The 17,986-nt window shown below is 35.9% G+C and overlaps 1 protein-coding gene across 2 annotated transcripts in view; it reads left to right on the top strand.

Moving 5' to 3' along the window:
* The first annotated feature begins 3,993 nt into the window (after positions 1-3,993).
* The window catches only part of dnajb13 (DnaJ heat shock protein family (Hsp40) member B13), a 65,175-nt gene continuing 51,182 nt past the window's right edge, over positions 3,994-17,986 (top strand). Inside the window, exons 1-3 of one of the 2 annotated variants that reach the window (XM_059963939.1) lie at positions 3,994-4,133; positions 6,516-6,619; positions 17,088-17,249. In XM_059963939.1, the coding sequence (XP_059819922.1) occupies positions 4,066-4,133; positions 6,516-6,619; positions 17,088-17,249 (334 nt within the window). In that variant the 5' untranslated portion in view covers positions 3,994-4,065. The remainder of the gene's footprint in view (positions 4,134-6,515; positions 6,620-17,087; positions 17,250-17,986) is intronic. The other variant, XM_059963940.1, reaches the window with a different exon arrangement.

Below are 17,986 nucleotides of genomic sequence, written 5' to 3'. Positions count from 1 at the left end.
GGGTATAGGTCTAAATTGAGAGGAAATAATTTTTTTAAAAGATTTAAGAGTTATTTTTTTCATAGAGTGGTTGATATCTGGATTTCTGTGGCAGAAGAGATGGTAGAATCAGATACAATCACCAAGAGACATTCAGACAGGCAGTTGAATAGGCAGATCATAGAAATATACAAATCTAATGTGGCCAGAAGATTTGGCATGGGTATGGTGGGCTAATTGTCTCATTTCTGTACTCTACAATCCTATGATTCTCTAACACTCTGACTAAAATGGTGCAATATTTTAAGTATTGTATCTAGCAACCAGGGAGAAACGTTTCACTAATTTCTGCATAGTAATTACAGTCCTTTTTCCTAAAGGGATTAACAAAATTAGGTTTTAATTAGAAAGATTTAGAATAATGTTTCTTCAAACATGGTAACCATTTGCTGTGTGCCAGTTCCATTAAAACGAAATAGAATGTAAATTATTCAGGGTTGCTGGACCAGCTCCATTCGTCACAGCTGTGATTTTCTTCGTAAGAACTCCAACATTGATAGGTAGAAGTTCTCCATTTGATGTCCAGGTATTGTGGTGAACTACACATACCCGTCTGGACACACCCCCTGCTGACTGCTCCTGTGGCTCCTCCCACAGACCCCTATATAAAGGCGATCAAGGCCTGAGCCCGGCGTCTCAGTCTCCAGGATGTAGTATGGTGGTCAACCACTGCTTGTTCCTTCTTCCAGTCAATAGAAGCCGCTATCTCGCCTTTACGTCTCAGAGTGAGTTATTGATGGTGCATCAGGTATGCAACATGTTCTTATAGCAAGACAATGGGTATACTGAGTATTCATTACAAATTCCTGTGAAAACTCTAACTTAGTAGAGTGATCAGAACTAGAGGTTATAGGTTTAAGGTAAGGGATAAAAGATTCAGAAGAAACTAAGGATTTTGTTTTTTACCCAGACAATATTTTGAATCTGGAAAGTACCACCTGAGGTGGAGGGACAGACACTTAACAAGATTCTAAAAAAGCATTTGAATCATAAAGGGACAGATGGGTATGGACCAAATCCTGGAAAATCAGTTTTGCTTAGATGGATATTTGATGGCCAGCATGGATGTAGTGGGCTGTAAGGCCTGTTTCTAACCTTTTGCTGTGCGCAGATACTGTTTTTACAAAGAGACTGATGCAAAGCAAGCAGCCATTCTATGTCATATGCTATCCATCTGCAACAAAGTTGATTTGCAAAGCTGCTTCGTAGATTCGCTCAAATGACTTCAAAAGCAGGCTTGATGCAGGGTGTACAATGTCTCAAGCTTGTACGTAAGAGATTACTCAGTGATCAGTCAATTCACACACTAAAGTCAAAGTATCAGAGTACGTACGTGCCACCACATACAACCCTGAGATTCTTTTTTTGTGGGCATACTTAGCAAATCTATGGAACAATAACTGTAAACAGGATCAATGGACAACAAACTGTGCAAATGCGAATTTAAATAAATAACGAGCATGAAGTAACAAGATAAAAGAGTCCTGAAATGAGTGTAGCTATCTCCCTCTGTTCAAGAGTCTGATGGTTGAGGGGTGGTAACTGTTTTTGAACCTAGTAGTGCACCTGGTGGCAGCAGCGAGAGAAGAGCATTGGTGGTGAGGATCTTTGACAATGGATGCTGCTTTCCTACTGCAACATTTCATGTAGATGCTTTCAATGGTTGGGAGGGTTTTACCCATGATGTACTGGGCCAAATCCACTACGTTTTGTAGGATTTTCTACTCAAAGGTATTGGTACACCTGTACCAGGCTGTAATGCAGCTGATCAGCACACTTTCCACCATACACCTAAAGAGGTTTGTCAAGGTTTTTGATGCTATGCTGAATCTTTGCAGACTCCTGAGGAAGTAGAGGCATTGTTGTCCTTTCTATGCAATTATATTTACCTGATGGGTCCAGGACAGTTGTACTTTCAGTGTTGAAAATGTCACGTTGGTGCACTGAAAGGGGACAGCTGACCTACTGAAAGCACACTTACAGTTTTGAAGAAGCCCAGAATATTGGCACAGCAGAGAAAGTTCCAAAATTTTGGAAAATAGAAGATAAAGCAACAGACTGGGAAGACTAGAAAGGGTTTTATTTTTGCTCTTTGCAAAACTGGCGGGAAAACAAGGTTGTTAATGATAAATCCGGAACATTATCCCATAATCAATTGGTCCTGTTATGGTGTCATCCTTCCTCCCTGTCAGTCAAAGATATATCCACACAATTGTCAACGAATGAGGCACCAGAGAGTGATAAAATATTGGGCACTAACAATTCAATTTGTTTGCATACTAAACCAAATTAGAAAGGTAATTATGAAGAGCTTTATACAAACACCAAAATAGGTTATTCAATTGTTCACAGTGAAGATTATTCTCCTTAAGTCTGCCAGCTGCAATATATGATATTCATTGGATAAAAAGAGCTGTTTTTTTTCTTGAATGTGGTGTTTAATTTGAGGTGGAAATTGTTATTCTACCTCTGAGAATTCTAATGCAGTCACTGCAGGATCTGCAGAATTAGCCACTGAAGGGTCGATGGAGTGTGACGGGATAGGAAGGTGATAGACAGTGGTGATGTGCTTCCTCTGCCAAGTTTGCAAGACTTCCATGTACTGTATCTCTGGGTGCATTTTCCTTTTTTCTGAATAGTCAAGACTGGGAGGACGGTGATGGGAGGGAGGTGATGAGAGTTCATGAAGGTGGGAGAAAGCATCTTTACTCCATCTGCTGCTTAGGCCAGGATCACTCGGTGGGAACCCATTTCAATTCCATAATTCCACTTCCCATTCCTACGCCAACAGCCTCCTCTACAGCCACAATGAAGCCAGACACAAGTTGGAGGAGAAACACCTCATATTCCATCTTGGTAGTTTCCATCATCAATTTCTCTAACTTCTAAAAACCACACACATCTTGCTTTCCTCTCCACCCATGTTTTTTTCCTCCATTCCAGTATCCTCCTCACCACTTCTCATACTCTCCTTCACCCTCATATCCTGCACATTAGCTCTCTCTAGCTCCCCACCGCCTTTCCTTTATTCCATAGCCTAATGTCTTTCCCATCAGATTCCTTCTTCAACCATTTGTTTCTTGCATCTATCGCCTCCTAGCTTCTCACGTCATTAGCTTTCATTCACACCCCCCCCCCTTACCCACCTATCTTCTCCTTTTGTCTATTTCCTGCCAGATTGAGCTCCTCCCCTCCCCCTTCCATTTAATACTGGCTTCTGCTCTCTTCCTTTCCAGTTTTGATGAAGAATCTCAGTTTGAAATGTTGACTAGACATTTCACTCCATGATGCTGCCTGACCTCCTGAGGTCCCCCAGCAATGTGTGTGTATTGCTCAACCTAGTGGTTAAGACTCTACCTAAATGGCAGGATAAAAATAAATAAAAAATTGCAATAGAACAACTAAGTGTTCTGTTTTTTTCTAAGGAGCCTCTGATCTGAAACAGTTAACTCTTTTTTTCTCTTTCCATGGAAGCTGATGGACCTGCTCACCCACTTCCCCCACCCGACCCCACCATTTTATTGTATTCATATTGCTTTTAGACACTGTACCATTTGATTATTGCTTAGGAACCGCACATTTTAACAGACAAAATGAAGAAGACCAAATTAACTTGAAGAATCAATATCAAAGCTGAATCAAAAATTAAAAAAAGACCTTTGTTTTAGATGTTAGAATGTGGAATTTGTGGAATGCTGAGTACTTGAAGTACTGTTTACCTGAAGAAGGCATTTTTAAAGGTAACCAAAATAATGAAACATTAACTTAACTGTTTGCTAACAAATTTTATAAAATATTTCATAAAATATTAAGAAAAAGATAAAAACGGACAGAAAAAAAATTAAAAAGAATGGTCTTGTATAGCACTACAATTCCCAGAAGGTCTTGTATCGGTTACCATGGTTCCGATCTCACGTAGTCCTCTTTCAGGTCAACCCGTTGCCGCAGCAACGGAGGTCCGCCGGGAAGCAAACAGAAGTGAGAAAGCCAACATCATTCAAGTGTAAAAACTGCTAAAGAGTGAAGATGGGTCAGGATTACTACAGCATCCTGGGCATTATTAGAAATGCAACAGACGCGGATATTAAAAAAGCGTGAGTTTAAAATAAAATGTATGGGTTTGTTCGACAACTATGTAGAAGCTCCTGAGATGTTTCAAGATGGAACGGGAGTGTATGGCCAATTCTTTCCCTCCAAAAGCTGCTTGCTGATTATAATATTATCGACCATTGGACTTTAAAATGTTGTACACATTATATAAAAATTGACAGCAATTCTGAAGTACTACTTTGGCTGTAGAGAGCAGTGGGATATTCTGAAGGGGTGTGAAAGATGATTTTTAAAGAGTGACAACCACAAAAATTAGCATAACACAGATTCTTTAAAAATGTGCATTTATTACGTATTCCTTTTGCCTTGTCGCTTTTTATCTCTTATCTTGCATGAAGGTACCTTTGCATATCCATACAATTACTGAGAACCTATGGTGTGTGTGTGTTGAAAAATTATTCAGTTCCTCCACCAACTTGCTACTTGCCCTCAATATCCCATTTAAGTGCACGCATTTTGTAATATGCACAAGTTTCTTTGATGACTAATTAAATTCAAGCTAATTTTGCGGTGCAAGTATTGACCAAATAGTACATTTGACAAATGTCCATGGCTGCCACCAACATTTCACAATGTTTCTGGAGTGTCATCTATGTATAAATGATGTTGATGAAAATCAATATTTTCTCTGCTACTGGCACATTAGTCTCAGAATTACCGCTCACTGCTCCAAAAGTTGTGTTATGTGAACTGAAGGGTCATGTGTGTTCATGGTTGCCATGGTATATGTGGGTACAGTTGCTCTAGAAACCCAAGGGAGCTCTCAGCAAGGTGCAGACAGTATTTTCCCTTCTTAAGGAATCCATAGTGTGCACGTGCTGGTGTTAGCCAAGTCTATGAAACACTGGAAGGCCCATGGGAGGCCCATTCCATTATTTTCATTGATCTTGTAAGGCTTTGACAATGTGTTCTTTACAGTTCAGATGAAGCAACTGGAAGCTGGCTCAATATTGATCTTTATTGAGATGTGCTCTACAATTCCTTTGTCTATACTTATTGAATATATTGAGCGATAGTGGACATTACTGATTTCTTCTGTGATTCATTCTATTCATTTTTTATCCATTGAATTGTGCAAGGTGATATGAATTGCATTCCTGTTTTACGTGCTTGTGGGTAGACTCGCCTGAGGATGCACCATTCTCCGAATGTCACGGTCTTAGGCTTCATTGCATTTTTGCTTTCAGATCCCTCTACAAATTATTCTTTTCATTGTTCATTTCCATTTAAAATACCTTAAGTCTGTCAATAGTCAAGCAATTAACACCTCTAGCTATTAACCCAGCCTACCACCCCCACTCCTTCAGGAGGACCACAAATGTGTTGTAGGGTTTGGGGGCTCGTGTGCCTCAATGACTCATTGAGCTTTAGTAGGTGGAGTCAGGGCTTTATGGGTAGGGTCACCCATGCCAAATAAGTCAAAGGGTAGAGCCCAGACTAAGAGTGGTCCATCATCCTCCAGGTTCAGGTTTTCGGCTCAGGAAGTAGAACAAAACAAAACTGTTTTATGGAAATAGCAATGAAGAATCCTTCCACATCTGAGAGCCACAGTATTCCCGACTCTCTACCCGGAACTTGCATGATGGACGGTGAAAACTGAGCTACTGTCATGATGAAGGAAGCCCTGAACACTGCCAGGGGTGGAGGATCTTCACTGGTGCCCTAAATGCCAGCGATGTAATGGCGATAGAGAGACCACCCCTACCATTAACTCATACTTATCACTTAGCTCCACGTTATGTACATAGAGTCAGTCTATGAATATAACTGTTACTTGTAAATAGTTTTATAGCATTGCTTTTACATTCATATTTATTGTTTTTTGTATTTTTATTGCTTTTTATTCTTATTGTGTATTTTATGCCGCATTTTATCTGGAGTAACAACAATTTTGTTCTCCTTTACATTCGTGTACTGAAGATCAGCAATAAACAATTTTGAATCTTGGAGTTCCCAACTTCAATATGCTTTAATATATTTTTCCCAAAGAAAATGTCTACTTTTTCAGGTTCAGAAATACAAGGCAAGTGTAATACTGTGCTTCCATGTTTCTTGCTACATTAATAATGGGATTTTGCTTTCCAATTAAAACAAAATAGAATGATGAGGTGTGATACTAACAGATTTGAAAATTCAGCCTTCTGTAAACAAAAAGGGAATTAACACATTTTGTCACCTAGAAGCAGTGCTATGGGCTCTATCTTTATTTTGGAAATAAGTTTATGTAAATTTTGGTTGGCATGAGCACATAGTATTTCACTAAGCTATGAAGAGGTTTATATTTGTATGCTTAGGCTTCAACAGAAAATGGATGGAAAGTGAGATTTTTACCATATTTTGTTGAGGATGTCTATCTGTCTTTGTAGGTACCGAAAATTAGCCCTAAAGTATCATCCAGATAAAACTGCAGATCCCTGTGCAAATGAAAAGTTTTTACAGATTGCAGAAGCCTATGATGTTCTGAGTGATTGTGAGTATAGAGATTTTTATAGTTTCACAGCTTCCAATTGCAAACCTCATGATTAGCTTAACTATATTAAGACCATGTTTGCCATATATCTAACCAGACTATTTATAAAAATAGTGATCATTGGTTTTATATTGAAATGCAGATTAATTGAAATCAATACTTCTGTGGTTTTAAAATACAATTTAAACCAGTACTGAACTCCATTATTCTGGTTAATAAAATCCTCACCCAAATGTTTTGCATGTAATACAGTTAAATGATTAAAGCATCTTTTTAATTCAGCGTGGAAAAATTTTCCATGCAGTTTTTCATTATGAAAATGTATTTCATAATGGAGGAACATTTCAGTGTTCATGCACTTTATTGAACAATGTTTAAAGGAGTGATGTTTTGAATATTTTGTAGAAAGATGTATTCTGTGTTCCTATTCATACATAATCATTGTCATTGCTGTGCAGTTTATAAGTTTATTTTTAAAAGAAATCAAGATTATGTCTTTTGCAACTTGAATTACTCTATGGTTAACATGTGGTTATCAGAAGAAACTAAAGCCCAGTAGAAGAACTCCACTCTACTTTGACTGAAAATGCTTGTCTCTGATGTTTCATGAAACAACAAGGTCAGATACCCAATTTTCTTTGTTCACAATCTAGTAGACCGCTTGTCTGCAGTTATTTTCAGCCCTTTTTTATTACTTAAACAAAATGTGGGAGTCCTTGTTGCTTGCACAATTATTCCTTGTCAAGGAGCAAGCTGGAGCCCATAAAAAGATAAGAAATAGGAACAGAAAGAGGTACACAGTCCCACACGTTGTTTCATTTCCCATTTTCCTGTGCTAATGCAGTATATAACATTTAAAGCAATGAGTAAAGTAACAGTGGAAAAATATAATCATGGAATATTCATGCTCAGAAAAATAATATCTGTAGTGTATTTAATATTTCAGTAATATTGTAAATATATTGTTTGATTAAGCATTCTTTGTTTGGTTACATAATTTATTGCAGATTATATGTCAAAGTATGTGAATGGCATACGTCATTACACCACATGTCATAAGTATGCGCCTCACTAAAGTACACAAGTTATCCCTGGTTCCTGTGTTCTTCTTTCAATTAGTTTTATGTTTTGGAATTACAAAATATAACAGTGGTGACAGGGAAGTTTTAAACGAACTCGAGATGAAGCGTAGCATGTTTTTCTTCAAAGGGGCGAGAAAGATATTTGGAAGTTTTTTTTAAAAAAAAGCACAGCCCATTTTTTTTGCAAGAGATGAAAGACTTTCAAGTTTTTTTTTGAAAAAAAAAACAGGTGAAATTCACAGGTTCATAAATACTGATGATAATAATAAATTAAAAAAAAACAGAAATGGCTGCCTACATTGGAAAGACAGATGCACTTGATTGCACAACAGATAAATAGTTGATGTATACTGAACAAATTGAGCAGCATTTTGAAGGAAATGAAGTAGCCAATGAGAAACAAGTGCAAGTTTTGCTGAGTGCAATAGGTGGAAAAGCATACAGTTTGCTTAGACATTTGACTGCTGCAACCAAACCAGCTGAAGAGAACTTTGCTGATATCATGAATGTAAAGAAGTAACATTTAGAAACAAAACCATTATTGATTACCGAGCACTTTAGGTTTCATAAGTGGAATCAAATGGAAGGAGAGTCCATTTATGTGGCTGAATTGAAGAGATTGTCTTAGCATTGACAGTTCAGTAATGGGCTTAACGATGTACCGAGAGATCGTTTAGTTTGTGGAATCTTACAAGAGAGCTTTCAGAAATGGCTTTTAACTGAAGTACAACACGCATTTAAAAGAACAGTTAAAATGAAACAGCAGCTAGAGATGCAATTGAATTGCGGTCAGGAATGAAAGTGAGCGTGAACAAAATTGCAACATCTAAACAAAAACCTTCCTGGCTGAACAAATTGTATTACCATTGTGGCAGGGGCTCACGTACACCAGACCAATGTAGATTTCAAGGTGAAACACAGAAAATTCAATGAAGTAGGACACATGGGTGGTAGAACATTCCATTGGTATGTCTAAAAGGCACCATGTAGACTTCATAAACTGAGGCGGAGTTTAGTGATGTTGTGGGGTTAGATTTGGATGTCATGGGCATTAATGTTTAATATTGTAGACATTATCACAAAAAGTATTGTAATTAAATGGTTGTGTTACTAACTTGGTAATGCAGAGTCTGAAATGTGTTCCAGTCCCTCCATGCACTTTTGACAATCAGGAGTCATATTTAACAGCCAGTGAAAATGAAAGGTTATATCAATGGAAATAGCCATGAGGCTGGTGGAATTTTATAAAAAGGCAGCAAAAGATTACTATTCTTTTATAAAAACAAACTTCTCATTCTTACCAAGTTTGGGCAGCACGTGACTACAGTCCCATGCTGTATGTAACCGTTTCTTAACTATTTTTTTGAAAAAAATCTAAATTGTTTTCAAGCCCACTGCAAAAAATACACAAGGAAAGCATCTATTGAAAATGGCCCACCACCAGTAATCTAAGAATGGGAAATAATGCTCATATTATCAACAATAGATACATTCTAAGAATAAACAAAAAGATACTCATTGAAAGAGCTGTTTCTGTTTGCTCTGCAAATTGTAAAAAAAAATCTAGTTTCAAATGTGTAATAGCTTTGGGGAAGTTATTTATTTTTAATGAAATGAAGGTATTACAGATTTGTCTCCCCTGACTTGTTCAGAAAAATTGGTTCAATCCAGTAATAGTGAGATCTTTCAAAAAATTGGGTGCATGAAGTTAATAGAGGTGCCTCAAGTAACCAAGAATTATGTTTTCATCTTTAAAATATCTGTGCTGCTCAGGTCATGATAAGAATTTCTGACTTAGCAACACACACAAAATGCTGGGGGAACTCAGAAGGTCAGGCAACATCTATGGAAAAGAGAAAACAGTCGATATTTTGGGCCCAGACCCTTCATCAGGATTTCCAGCACCTGCAGATTTTCTCTTGTTTTAGAATTTTTCTTTTCCAATATTTTTATTAGTTTCTACATAGAAAAATACAGAGTACAAGAAAGTGTATATAAAAGGTCAAAAAAGATTTTAAAATCTACCAATTACATTGTATCTGTTCATAATAACAACCTCATTATCCGTATTCATATAAATTAATCTATAGTTATATTGAACTATACTAATTTAATACAAAAAAAAGAATCTAACCCCTACCAAGACTGAAGCTGTTCATTAAGGAAAAAAGAAGGTAAAATACCTTCTAATGTAATAAAAATTAATAATAGCCAACATCTGTGTTTAAACAACGAATTGAAGGTTTTGAAAATAATTCAGTAAAGGTCCCCACATTGTTTGAAAGTCTTGACGAGATTCAGAAATTAAACAATGAATCTTCTCTAAATCTAAACATGACATAATGTCGCATAACCATTGAGCATGAAAAGGAGGAAAAACATCTTTCCATTTTAAACAAAAGTGTCCTCCCAGCTATGAGAGAGCTAAAGGCCAAAATATGTAAATCAGATGCCTTCAGCTTAATATCTTGTCCTGCAACAATACCGAATAGGGCCATCAGAGGGTTAGGCTTAAAACTGACTTTAAAAAGTAAGGACAAAGTTTGAAAAACTTCCTTCCAATATTTTTCAGGATTCGGACAAGTCCAAAACATATGAATTAATGAAGCTTCTCCGTTATTACATCTGTCACAGTAGGGAGATATATCCGAATAAAAATGAGATAGCTTATCCTTAGTCATGTGAGCTCTATGTACCACCTTAAATTGTCTGAGGGAATGATGAGCACATAGCGATGAAGTATTAACCAGTTTAAAAATTTCATTCCAAGTTTCCTCAGATATTGATTTCTGTAAATCTTGTTCCCAGAGATTCTTAACTTTGTAGAAAGGAACATTCTTCGTCTCCAGTAACATAACATAAGTATTAGATATAGAACCAGTATGAAAAGGTGTCAAACTAAAAATTATGTCTCGTAAGTTCTTATCTGAGCTTATAGGAAATGTACATAATAGAGATCTCAAAAAGTCTGTGATTTGTAAATATCTAAAAAAGTGAGTTTTGGGTAAACTGTATTTAGCTGACAATAGTTCAAATGAAAAAAGGTTTCCTCCAGCAAACAGATCCCAAAAACATTTAATACTCAACTTGTCCCATTCTTTAAAAACTAAATCAGTCATGGAGGGTTTAAAAAAGAATTAGAATAAATGGGACTTGAAAGGGAAAATCTCAATAAACCAAAGTGTTTTCTAAATTGTATCCAGATCCTCAGAGTATGTTTAACTATTAAATTATCAGTTAGTTTACTTACAGATTTAAAAAAAAGTGAGGATCCAAGAAGAGAAATTTACTAACAGAGTTAGCTTCTAAAGAAACCCATACCAGACAATCTACACGATAAATATAATATAGCCAAAACATAAGATATATATTAACTCCCCAGCAATAAAATCTAAAATTAGGTAAGGCTAAACCTCCAGACTTTTTAGATTTTTGAAGATGAACTTTATTTAAATGAGGACATTTATTTTTCCATATATAAGAGGATAAGGTAGAATCGAGAAAGTCAAAATAGGATTTAGGAATAAAAACGGGTAAAGTCTGAAGAAGATATACAAATTTAGGTAGAATATTCATTTTAATAGAATTAATTTGTCCAATCAACGATATTGAAATAGGTGACCAATTTAATGATATCCTTTTTACATGATTCAATAAAGTAAGAGTTTTCTTTAAACAGGTGTTTGTAATTCTTAGTGACTGTTACACCCAAATAAGTAAATTGATTCCTTACAACTTTAAAAGGGAGATTAGTATTAATTGATTCCAAATTATTTAAAGGAAATAATTCACTCTTATGTGGTTCAATTTATATTCTGAAAAATGGCTAAAACGGGTGAGTAAAGAAAGTACACAAGGAAACGAGGCCTCAACATTAGAGGTAAACAACAATATATCATCAGCGTAAAACAAAATTTTGTGAGTAATACCTCTCCTTAATACACCACAGATATCATTAGATTCTCAAAAAGCAATGGCAAGAGGTTCTAAAGCTAGAGCAAAGGGCTCAACGGACAGTCTTGTCTAGTTCCATGATTAAGTTTAAATGGTTTGGAATTTTGAAAATTAATAACAACACGAGCAGAAGGAGATAGATAAAATAATTTAATCCATTGAATAAAATCTGGTCCTAAATTTAATTTTTCTAAGGTTTTAAATAAATAATTCCATTCAGCCTGATCAAAGGCCTTCTCAGCACCTAAGGATATCACACATTCTGATATCTCCTAAGAGAGAGAGTAAATAACATTTAATACACGACGTATATTAAAATAGGAATGTCGGTTTTTAATAAATCCAGTCTGATCATCAGAAATAATAGAAGGTAGGGTATTTTCAATCCTATGAGCCAGAACTTTAGAAAGGATTTTAGTATCGACATTGAGTAATGAAATTGGCCTATATGAAGAGCATTCAGTTGGGTCCTTGTTCTTCTTTAGGATAAGCGAAGTAGAGGCTTCATAGAAAGATTGAGACAAGCTACCCAATTTGAAAGTATCCAAAAGGACTATGTGTAACTGCAATATAATTAATGAAGAAAAAGCCTTATAAAAGTCTCCAGAATATCCCTCTGGACCCGGAGCCTTCCCCGAGTGTAATGAACGTATAGCCTCGGCAATTTCCTCATAAGAAATGGGTTCATCCTTCTGTTTACAATTATCTGCAGTAGGTGCAGGGATATTTAATTGATCTAAAAAATTATTCATTACAGTATTATCTTTAGGGGTGTGGTGAACTATGTGCCTGTCTGGACACGCCCCCTGCTGACGGCTCCTGTGGCTCCTCCCACAGGCCCCTGTATAAAGGCGATCGAGGTCTGACGCTCGGCCTCAGTCTCCAGGTCATAGTATGATGGACACTCACTCCTGGTTCCTTCTTCCAGTCAATAAAAGCCGATATCTCGCCTTACGTCTCAGTGTGAGTTATTGATGGTGCATCAAGGGGTATCAGAACTATAAAGTTTAGAATAGAATTCTGTAAAGGTATCATTTATTTCAGAGTGATCAGTTGTCCTATCACCATTAGTTTTGCAAATTTCTTTAATTTGTTGTTTAACTACAGAAGTTTTTAATTGGTTTGCTAATACTTTGCCTGATTTATCTCCATGAATGTAAAATTAAGTTTTATCTTTAAGAAGTTGAGTTTCAATTGGATATGTTAACAGAAGATCGTATTTAGTTTTAACATCAAGACGTCTTTTATATAAAACAGTATCTGGAGCTATAGCATATTTTTGATCTAATTGATTCAATTCTTTTTTTATTAGCTTTATTCTTAACACTCACAGTATAAGAAATAATTTATCTTCTAATATAGGCCTTGAAAGTATCCTATACAATAAGATTAGAAATCTCTTCCTTTTTATTCTCTTCAAAAAACAAAATAATATGCCTCTAGAAATTTTAAAAATTCCTTATCAGATAACAAATTTGTATTAAAACACCAAATTCTGTTTGTTTGAGGAAGACCAGGGAGATTTAAAGATAGAAATACAGGAGCATGATATGAAACAGCAAAATCTTTATATTCACTGGAACAAACTGATGAAATCATTTGACTATCAATAAAAAATAATCAATCCTGGAATATGTATGATGAACATGGGAAAGAAATGAGTACCCCCCTATCTAAAGGATGTAGGAAACATAAAACATCACCAATACCATATTTCAATAAAAAAAAGATTGAATGAACAAAGCTGATTTATTAAGAGACACTGGTTTAGACGATAATTAGTCTAAAATTGGGTCTAGCCAGCAGTTAAAATCTCCTCCCATCACCAAAGAATAAAGAATCAGATCTGGTAAAAACAAACAAAAAAACACTCTCTGAATCCTGGATCATCTACATTTGGGGCATACATATTGGCAAATACTATTAATTTATTATCTATTTTTCCTGAAACTATAACAAAACATCTATTAGTATCAGACACTACTTTATGTTGGACAAAGGAAAGTGTATTATCTATAAGAATCAAAACTCCTCTAGATTTGGCCTGAAAAGACAAATGAAAACAAAGTCTGTTCCAATGGCTAAAAAAACGTAGATTATTAGATTTGCGTGTATGAGGGACCTTAAATAATAGGGACCTTAAATTTCCTAATATAAGCAAAAATCTTATTACGTTTAACAGGGTGATTTAACCCTTTCATATTAAAACTGAGTAAATTAATAGTTTGGTCCATTTTTAGTATTATTTAAAGGAAAGGTTAAAATGTAAGTTAAAACCAATCCATAAACCTTGAGAAATGGTAACCAAGCAACAAGTTGGCTAAAAAAAATTTCAAAAACAGCTCCTGAGAGAAAAAAACATCCCCCCCCCCCCATCCACCTCCCAAAGAAGGAAAACCAACTATTAGAAAGCCGGCATCTACAACTATGAACAACCCCCAAAAAACCTGGTGACCGCTCCAATTAGTTTCAAGATTATTTATATTCCAACCTAGACTAAACAATATCCAAACAAGAAATTCAATTCTCATATATCAAAAATACAGTATTAAGAAAATACAAAAGGAAATTAGTTACAACGGTTTACCAAAAGTAAAAGATACCATTATTCATACAGAAAGACATTAAACATTTAATCTTATATCTTCATGAAAAAACAGGCTAAGCAGTTAGCTTTCAAATTTTAAAAGATCTTTATGCTTCAGCATTCAAACAAAACCATTCAAAGGGTCCATCTTTAATGAGATTCTCAGTCAAACTGAGTAGCCAAGGGACTAGTTAAAACCCTTGTTAAAAATTTCAACAAAGCTTGTTTAAACTTAGCACATTCCTATATAACCTTAGGTGAATAGTTTTCAAGAATCTAATATTCCACCCTTTTAAGTGTGATTCTGAGACGAGCTGGATAGTGAAGGGAGGGTTTAAAACTCTTGTTAAAAAACTCAGACATAACTTCTTTGAAGTTATCACATTCCTGCATAACCTCAGGCGAGTAATCTTCAACAATTCTAATCTTGCCACCACAATAATCAATCATACCTCTTTGACCTCCATCAATCATAGGCAAAGACGCCAAAATTTCCAGAAATAGTTCTTGCAGAAAGTTTGCAAAGAATTCCATAGGATGAGTACCTTCAATTAATTCTTCGAGACCCAGAACCCGTAGGTTGTTCCTTCTATTTCTATCTTCTATGTTGATAATCTTCTGTTTTAACTCTTCGTTAGACTTCGATTGCTTTCCACAAAGCTTTTGCAATTCATCCACTTCTATTTCTAGAGACGACAACCTTGCTTCATTATCTTTTATAAGTTTGTTGTGTTCATTAAGGGTTTGCTGAATAGAATCCAATTTGCCATCTATTTGTTTAAATTCAAAGCTGAATTGTTGAAACTTCTCAGAGGCTTCTCGTGTATGACTTTGCAGCAAATCCATAACAGAATCCGAAGAAGCAGGGGGATCATCCTTTTTAGTACCTCGGCTGCCCCTTGATGTAGCCATAATGAAAAAATATCACACTTAAAAAGGAAGTTTCAAGGCAGGTTGGAAATAGTAAGATAATTAGAGTTGGAGCAATGGGAGATTTTTGTTACTCCATCAGCCACCACCAGGAAATCTCGTTTTAGAATTTTTGACTTGTCTGCTTTGTTGCTGCAAGTTAATGGCCCTAGTTAGTCAAGACAAATCAAATTTATTGTCATGTATGCAATTTAGTGACATACAGATACAATGAATAACATTACAAGACTGTATATGCAGACAACACACAGAATATAAATTATACATAAATTATAAGCAGTGAAAAGAAAATAAGCCTGCAAAATAAATCAAAAGTCTTAATGACACAATCAGAGAAGAGTCAATGTTAGTGCAAGAGGTAGCTTGTCATGTTCTGTAGCTGAGATGTGATTTGGGATTTGTTGGTCAGTTCAAGAACTTGTATGAAAGTAGCTGTTCCCGAACTTGATGGTGTGGGACTTTAGGATCTGTACCCACTGCCTGGTGGTAGCAGTGAGAAGAGAGCATATCCTGGATATCCCTTGATGATAGATGCTACAGGTGATGTTATCTCCTGTAGGTGCTGTCAATATTGGCAAAGGCTACGCACATGCCCAGCTTAGGCTGACAAAGACCCAGCATCCTAAATTCAAATGAAAATCAGAAAAATTGCAGATGTGCAATCTGAAATAAATACAGAAAATGCTGGATATACTCAAAGTCAGGCAACATCTGTGGAAAAAGAAAAAATTAATGACTCAGGTCATAAGAACATAATCTTGATAATAGCAGCAATTTCTTCATTACAAACCTGGGATTTGGTGGAAAAGTTTTCATAGTCGAGTTGCATGGTTTTGTGACCAGCCCTTAACCCCAATAATTGCTGCAATGTTATAAGAATCTCCCAAAATTAATGTGTTTTTATCTTTGAAAGCTTAATTGTTATAGATTTTAGCCCTATTGCAGTCTAATTTAAATACCATCTTCTAAACCATAAAATTTTGTTGATGTCTAAGCTCTGACTTTGAACAATAATCTTGATAATTACAGGTATCTAATGAGTGAAAATACATTAATGTTGTTCATTTGTGGAGACACCAGGGTATGGATCAAATTCAATCTACATAGGTAACTCACTACTGTGGTTAAGCTAAAATGGAATCTTATAAATAATTCCATTGAAATTTTAAGCTTTTTTTGGTACTTAGAAATCCAAATAAACTGAGAAATATCAGAATCAGGTTTATTATCATCGGCAACACGAGTGAATCTGCAGATGCTGGAAATAAATAAAAACACAAAATGCTGGCAGAACTCAGCAGGCCAGACAGGATCTATGGGAGGAGGTAGTGACGACGTTAATTATCATCATTTATTATCATCGGCATGTGTCGTGAGATTTGTTAACTTAGCAGCAGCAGTTCAATGCAATACATTATACAGAAAAAGAAGAAAAAGATAATAAATAAATTACAGCATACGTATATTGAATAGATTTTTAAAATTCTGCAAAAATCAGAAATAATATCAAAAAAGTAAGGTAGTGTCCAAGGGTTCAATGTCCATTTAGGAATCGGATGGCAGAGGGGAAGAAGCTGTTGCTGAATCGCAGAGTGTGTGCCTTCAGGCTTCTGTACCTCCTACCAGATGGTAACAGTGAGAAAAGGGCATGCCGTAGGTGCTGGGGGTCCTTAATAATGGATGCTGCATTTCTGAGACACCATTCCTTGAAGATTCCTGGGTACTTTGTAGTCTGGTACCCAAGATGGAACCAACTAAATTTACAACCCTCTGTGCCTTGTTTTGGTCCTGTGCAGTAGCCCCTTCCCATACCAGACAGTGATGTAGCCTGTCAGAGTGCTCTCCATGGTACATCTATAGAAGTTTTTGAGTGTTTTTGTTGACATAACAAATCTCTTCCTATCATTTTTTTCAGTAAGGAAAAAAGCTACTTATGACAAATTTGGTGAAGAGGGCTTGAAGGGAGGCATTCCCTCTGAATTTGGTGAAACAGGAGCTTGGACAACAGGATATACTTTTCATGGCAATCCCAACAAAACCTTCAGAGATTTCTTTGGTGGAGATAATCCATTTGCAGGTATTTCTGTTAAATATTTTAATAACAATGAGAAAAGAGCATAATGTTTCTATCTGTTGGGTCATGAACGCCCTGCCTGTTTACACATGCCAGCTAGAAGATAATGCCAAAGACTGCCAATCTGTGAAAACAAATGCTAAAGTATATTTCTCCAGAAATTCTTCATATCTCAGATGTTGACAGTAGACAACAGAGAACAGCCTCAAGTCTTGAATGCCTCCATTGTGTCTGAACAACTGGAATTACATGTGGTTTTCAGGGTCCTGTGTAACTTGATCACTACATCCTTGACTTCTAATTTGTTATTTGAATATACTGGATAATAAGTTACCTTACATCAGTCTATTTCCCTTTTTCATTTGAGCATTCCTACAACAATCTTACCCATAAGTTTATGAAAGCAAAATACAGTGGATAATGAAAATCAGAAATAAAAAGAGAAAATTATAGAAATGTACAGCAGGCTTCTTTGGAGAGAAAACCAAGCTCAGTCTTCAAGTAAATTTAATGATCAGATACATAATACTACTGGGCAAATAAAACAATGTGGGTCTTGAATAGAATAATTAAGAATAGTTGCTTTAAAAATCAGAACATTCTGGAAGCACTCAACAGGTCTGAAGGCATTGGTGGAAGGATCAACAGAGATAACACCTCAGGTCGAAGACTTGTCAGAAATGGGAAAACACATTAGTTTTAAGTTACAGAGCAGAGGAGAGAGAGGTATATATGATAAT

The sequence above is a fragment of the Hypanus sabinus genome, chromosome 3, assembly GCF_030144855.1.
Source record: "Hypanus sabinus isolate sHypSab1 chromosome 3, sHypSab1.hap1, whole genome shotgun sequence".
In the NCBI taxonomy this organism is placed as follows: domain Eukaryota; kingdom Metazoa; phylum Chordata; class Chondrichthyes; order Myliobatiformes; family Dasyatidae; genus Hypanus; species Hypanus sabinus.
This window is presented reverse-complemented; position numbering and strand designations above follow the sequence as displayed.